The sequence below is a fragment of the Lissotriton vulgaris genome, chromosome 12, assembly GCF_964263255.1.
Source record: "Lissotriton vulgaris chromosome 12, aLisVul1.2, whole genome shotgun sequence".
Lineage (NCBI taxonomy): Eukaryota > Metazoa > Chordata > Amphibia > Caudata > Salamandridae > Lissotriton > Lissotriton vulgaris.
In genome coordinates, this window is record NC_141700.1 from 282,336,889 (window position 1) to 282,343,845 (window position 6,957).

The 6,957-nt window shown below is 46.4% G+C and overlaps 1 protein-coding gene across 1 annotated transcript; it reads right to left on the reverse strand.

Annotated features, from left to right (window-relative positions):
• Positions 1 to 5,506: 5,506 nt before the first annotated feature.
• LOC147673968 (olfactory receptor 6N1-like) lies at positions 5,507 to 6,481 on the reverse strand. Its single transcript, XM_086945545.1, has one exon. It carries the CDS (start codon positions 6,479 to 6,481, stop codon positions 5,507 to 5,509), a length of 975 nt encoding a protein of 324 aa, XP_086801671.1.
• Between the last annotated feature and the right edge of the window lie 476 nt (positions 6,482 to 6,957).

The window sequence follows — 6,957 nt, forward strand, 5'->3', positions numbered from 1 at the left end:
ATATCCAGATATTCAGGGGGGAAAGCACGGGATTATGGGGTAAAAGTCATGTAAGTCCCATATTGATATTGGGCCGTCTCTTACTCGAGGCGGGCAGGATTTCAAATAAGGTACTATGTTTCGATCCCTGAATCTCACGAGTACCAGGTCCCCCGCAACGTCTTTGGGAAGAGAGCCCAGCCAACCAACCCTTCTAACACTCCTTATTACCCCGTATAAATCGGAAGGCAATGGTCTATTTTTTGAGAGCCAAAATTTGGTTTTATTGACTAAATCATATTGTCTCTCAATTTTTCCCGGTGGCAGCGAAGGTACACCCGCAAGGATGCACACGTATGGGGCCGCTTCCGGAGGTAAATGGATAGAATTAGTTTTATTTTGACCTACTCTCGGTGCGGTCAGCTGTGGGAGGGAAACTTTAGTAGGGACTTTAGGTGTTTGTTGCCGTGAAGCAGTAGGGCCAGTGGGTTTTATTTGATGCCTTTTATACTGCACAGATGGTTTTGAGCCTGGATGTGTAGGGGAAGTCTTAGGGCAATTGGTTGTAGCACTATGTTTGCCAACCAGCGGATTTAACATAATAGCTTTCTCTATCTCGGAAAGCCGTTCCCCTAACAGGTTCATTTTTTCTAATAGGGGTGCTATCATAGAAGTAAGCAGTTGTTCGATAATGGGTATTAATTGCAGTTGGGAAGGGGGTTCTATGGCTTCTGGGAACTCCGCAGACAGAGGGATCGTTGGGGAGTTTGCAGTGGATGGAGATGGGATCAGAGGGGACTCATTGCTTTGTGTATTCGAACAGCAGAATTTATTATCCAATATGGATGGATCTCGAGGTGTAGCCTTATGTGAGAGTAAACTAACATTTTTGGGCAGAAGGGGAGTATCCAATGAGGCATATGTGGTTTTGCAGAGGAGATTCAGCTCATCTAGCAGGGAGCACGTTTGCCCACTGCTATCTTCATAGGTGAAATGGTTCATGGTGGTATAGGGATGTAGGGCCTTGATGTGAAAAAGAGTCCACTAATAGGAACACAGGAATCTTACAGGGGGTCTTTACCTACTATATGGTATGCCTACAATGTGGCAACCAAGGGGGGTGGCCCGTCCCGACCTTTTCCGGCCTTTGAGGGCCGTGGAGGGCCCGCCCTTTGCCCGGGCTTCGCCCCGGGCTATGTCCCGCGCGCGTCCCGCGTCGCGGGAAAGGGATCGAACTTAAATCACTACTGGCGAGGAGGCGGGAACGCCGAGGGAAGAGGCAGCAGCTGGGTAGGCAGAGAGCCTGCTGGACCTCGCAGTCCCTCGGCGTCTGCTTCACACAGAGTCCTTTCCCCTTCGAGCACAACACACAGGGAGAGTGAGCGCTGACAAAGCGCAGGGATCCCACGACGACCTGCCCTCAGTGCCTGGAAGCAGCAGCAGTCCGTTAGCGGCACCCGCGGAGCGGGGGCCGCGATAGGTATTTTAAATGTCCAAGGCGGGGGGGCGGGAACGCCGAGGGAAGAGGCAGCAGCTGGGTAGGCAGAGAGCCTGCTGGACCTCGCAGTCCCTCGGCGTCTGCTTCACACAGAGTCCTTTCCCCTTCGAGCACAACACACAGGGAGAGTGAGCACTGACAAAGCGCAGGGATCCCACGACGACCTGCCCTCAGTGCCTGGAAGCAGCAGCAGTCCGTGAGCGGCACCCACGGAGCGGGGGCCGCGATAGGTATTTTAAATGTCCAAGGCGGGGGGGCGGGAACGCCGAGGGAAGAGGCAGCAGCTGGGTAGGCAGAGAGCCTGCTGGACCTCGCAGTCCCTCGGCGTCTGCTTCACACCGAGTCCTTTCCCCTTCGAGCACAACACACAGGGAGAGTGAGCGCTGACAAAGCGCAGGGATCCCACGACGACCTGCCCTCAGTGCCTGGAAGCAGCAGCAGTCCGTGAGCGGCACCCGCGGAGCGGGGGCCGCGATAGGTATTTTAAATGTCCAAGGCGGGGGGCGGGAACGCCGAGGGAAGAGGCAGCAGCTGGGTAGGCAGAAAGCCTGCTGGACCTCGCAGTCCCTCGGCGTCTGCTTCACACAGAGTCCTTTCCCCTTCAAGCACAACACACAGGGAGAGTGAGCACTGACAAAGCGCAGGGATCCCACGACGACCTGCCCTCAGTGCCTGGAAGCAGCAGCAGTCCGTGAGCGGCACCCGCGGAGCGGGGGCCGCGATAGGTATTTTAAATGTCCAAGGCGGGGGGCGGGAACGCCGAGGGAAGAGGCAGCAGCTGGGTAGGCAGAGAGCCTGCTGGACCTCGCAGTCCCTCGGCGTCTGCTTCACACAGAGTCCTTTCCCCTTCGAGCACAACACACAGGGAGAGTGAGCGCTGACAAAGCGCAGGGATCCCACGACGACCTGCCCTCAGTGCCTGGAAGCAGCAGCAGTCCGTGAGCGGCTCCCGCGGAGCGGGGGCCGCGATAGGTATTTTAAATGTCCAAGGCGGGGGGGCGGGAACGCCGAGGGAAGAGGCAGCAGCTGGGTAGGCAGAGAGCCTGCTGGACCTCGCAGTCCCTCGGCGTCTGCTTCACACAGAGTCCTTTCCCCTTCGAGCACAACACACAGGGAGAGTGAGCGCTGACAAAGCGCAGGGATCCCACGACGACCTGCCCTCAGTGCCTGGAAGCAGCAGCAGTCCGTGAGCGGCACCCGCGGAGCGGGGGCCGCGATAGGTATTTTAAATGTCCAAGGCGGGGGGGCGGGAACGCCGAGGGAAGAGGCAGCAGCTGGGTAGGCAGAGAGCCTGCTGGACCTCGCAGTCCCTCGGCGTCTGCTTCACACAGAGTCCTTTCCCCTTCGAGCACAACACACAGGGAGAGTGAGCGCTGACAAAGCGCAGGGATCCCACGACGACCTGCCCTCAGTGCCTGGAAGCAGCAGCAGTCCGTGAGCGGCACCCAAACCTCATTTTACTACTATGATTTCCAAAATAGCACTACCTAGACTCTTTCCTTCTGTATCCCTCCTTTGAGTCCCCCCAAACCTCATCTAACTCATATGAACTCCCAAATAACAGTATCTAGAATCTTACCTCTTCTATTCCTCCTCTATCCTATTAAAACTAACAGACTCACATGGATGCCACTCAACTTGAAAATGTATATTGTCAGGAGTAGTAAACTCTAAATAAATACAGTTTGTAATATGCAACCAAACAAAGAAGTCTCTGGAGGTTATTGTCAAATTAATGATTGTCATTCACCAAAACATGATTTTTTGTCACCATGTGAGAAATTCGGTTCTGTGTTCTAAATTTCAAATTAAGAAACAAATTATTTCAATAACACAATGTCATATATCTTTATTATGGCTGTCCACAGTGTAGTCCAGTTTTAAGAAATGTTTACAAGTGACCACTTTATTCAGAGGCAGCGGTTAGAATGTGCATACTGCATGGGAGAATTATCTGTTGATCACACCACTATTCAAGCGCTCACAAAAGTTTAAGGCAGATAAACCCATTGAGTCTGTTTCATAAAAAGTAAGCCTCATTAATCTTTATTTGATTTGAATAAAATTATTCATAAAGGTTCGTCAAAACACAATTTCATAAATAGTAAGTCATACATATAACCCTTGTATACATGCAGATTTACAACTTGTAGGAGCACTTAAAGTTTTCAAAAAAGATTCCTGGAAGCATGTGACTGTTGCAAGTTTCCAGTTTACAAATGAAAAGATTTTGTGAATTCAACGTTTTCATTTGAAAATATGTGTATGTTTTTTTCATAAAAAAATATCCAGCACCAGTGCAAATGCGTGTGGTAACTTTTTTCCCTGCATCACATGAATTTTGTCTCGTTTGCACTTCCCAACGTGGTAAGGGCTCCTAAGATAGGACTAGCAAAACAAGTGGTTTCAATTTGCTCACTGACCTTTTGCAAATCCTACGGTATATTGCAAATGGACCTATGTACTAAAACGGTTGGTTCACAAATACCGAAACATAGTGAGTCGCAGTTCGACCCACTTCATAGATATTAATGAGAGAGACACAAATTGCAAACCACTACGATTTTCTGTCATTACAGAGATGGTGGCCATCTGAGATGTGCAGACCACCATGTCTGTGATCGCTTTTAAATAAAGCGATATTTACTTTTTAATGCAGCCCATTTTTCTTAAAAGAAAATAAGATGAGTTTTTACAAATAAATTATATTAAAACTATGGGTTGTATACTTTGCCTACCCCAATAAACGAGTTTTGGGTCAAACACAAAGGGCCAGATGTAGGAGCCCTAATACCGGTCGGTAACGGCCGAATTCGGCCGTTACCAACCGGTTTTAGGGTTTCCAGATGTAGGGGGCCTATATTTTACCGATTCTGTAAATTTACCGATTCGGTAAATTTACAGAATCGGTAAAATACCGAATCGGTATATTACCGATTCGGTAAATCCACATGTAGGTGGCACTCCTAAGAGTGCCACAGGCCCTTAAGAGTCGGTATTTTACCACACAATCCTATTGTGTGGTAAAATACCGAATTCAGGTGTGCATGCACATCAGTGCATGTACACCTGTGCAATGTGACACACAGACATGCCCTTAGGGCATGTCTGTATGCCACATGGCACACAAGTCCGGAATTGGGGTGCTAGAGGGTGTCAAAGTGACACCCCCTGCACCCTTGCAGGATTCGGTATTTACCGATTCGGTAAATACCGAATCGGTATTGCCCATTGATTCCTATGGGCTTCAAGGCCCATAGGAATCAATGGGCAATACCGATTCGGTATTTACCGAATCGGTAAATACCGAATGTTACAGATTCGGTAAATCAGATTTTTGATTTACCTACATCTGCCTCCTTCTAATTTACCGATTCATAAATACCGAATTGTTAAAATTCGGTATTTATGAGTCGGTAAATTAGATTTACCTACATCTAGCCCAAAGTTTTTAAACGGTTTACCACTACCTTTCAATAGTCAGTAAAATATTAAGGTTTTACCAACGAATTTCAGTTGCAAAACATTAATACATCCCATAAGGAATCACTATTTGAAAAGGATGCAATAAACATACTGCTTACAAACAGCAATTTCTAAGTTTCCTAAATCCATTTAGGGATTCAGTAACATGTTACTGAAACATTAAATGGGCTTAGTGCATTTGATAAACACATTTTCTTGCTGCAAACCCAGCGATTTAGTGAAACCTAGGGTTTGTGACCAGAAAATGTGCTTGTACATCTGTCCTTTACTCAGGCCCATGGCAGAATTAGAGCTCTGAACATTTGCTAGGCAAAGGGATTAGGAGGTGAGATTGTAAAAATCCAGAAATATGCATGCTTATGAGTGTTCACAAACCTATAGAGCAAATGTATAAAGCATAATGTATGTGTGAGTAAATCTTTTTTGCAGTGCAAAACCAACTTTAAATTAAAGTTGTTTTACACATAGTAAAAATCCTATTTGCGCATGTGAGAATAACTTATATCTGCAAATAGTGTTGAAAATCACACTCCTTTTGATTATTCAGTCCTCCGGGTTCCTTTGTTTACCACTGTCTAGAGGGTTCCTGAAGATAAACTTTTGAAATATACGCCTCAAAGCATTCTGAATTTCCTTGTTTCTTAAACTATAAATGAATGGATTTAAAAATGGGGTAACCACTGCAAAAATCAAAGCCAGAGCCTGGTCATAATCTAAGGAATAGCTATTAGTCAAGCGCACATACATGAACAAAGCAGTGCCAAAGAAAAGGATAACCATAATCAAGTGTGAAGCACATGTTGAAAAGGCCTTACGACGGCCCTCCTCACTTCGGATCCTCAAGATGGTTGTTATGATCTTAATGTAAGACAGAAGTACAAAGAGGAAAGACAATATGATTTCAATGGTATTTATGGTAAAATCTACCAAGATGTTCATTGAGGTGTCTGTGCAGGCCAGACTCAGCAAGGGAGGGAAGTCACAGAAGATGTGATGAATTTCATTGGATCCTGTATAAGGCAGCTTGGATGCCAACACAATTTCAGCCAATGGGCCGCACAAACCATACGCCCAACATACCACGAGTAGTTGAATACAGAGTTTGTTGGTCATGATTGATGGATATTGCAGAGGCTTGCAGATGGCAACGTAGCGGTCATAGGCCATTACAGTTAGGATGTAGCACTCTGTGCCCCCTAATGAATGGAAGAAATATATCTGCATGATGCAGCCATTGAAGGAAATTAACATCCTGTCTGCCAGTAGGTCGGCTAGCATTTTAGGGATGGTGATAGCAGTGTAACAAATTTCCAGAAAAGAGAGAGTACTAATAAAGAGGTACATGGGGGTGCGTAAGCGAGAGTCTAACCAGATGGCAGTAAAAACTAGGACGTTCCCTAAAATGGTGACAAGGTAGACAAGCAGCAGCAGTGTGAAGAAGAGAGTGTGGAAACGATGAAGGTTCGGGAATCCCTGGATCAGGAACTCCGTTACGCTGCTGTGATTGTTACAATCCATACCTAGACTGGACACTTCTGAAAAAGGAAATTAGAGGAGAGAGATTTGTAACATTAATCAAATGAGAGGAAGCTTTCATATTGTGTGAGGATGGTTGGTCATTTTCTAGGTCATTTCTGAAACATTTGTTGGTTAACAGTCCATTTACAACTAAAACACCTAGAATACCATACTGTGATAGAGGAGCGCCTAAACTGTGACTTAATCAATTCTCCGAAATACACCAGCTGCAGTAATCCATCACAGCAGTAAATTGCCATTTGCAGGGATTTTTTAGAAATCAAACCTCATAAATATTTATGAGGTGTGATTCATTCTGAACACCCTTGAGAATGTCTGTGAATGCAGAGGCAGTGGTGTAAGGAACAGCTGAGATCCATCTCCATTTATGTTCTTTTGCAATGCAGTGACCCGGATTAGGGTTTGGCAGATAGAATAATCTGCGACATGTGCATTATATTTTATGTAATAATGGA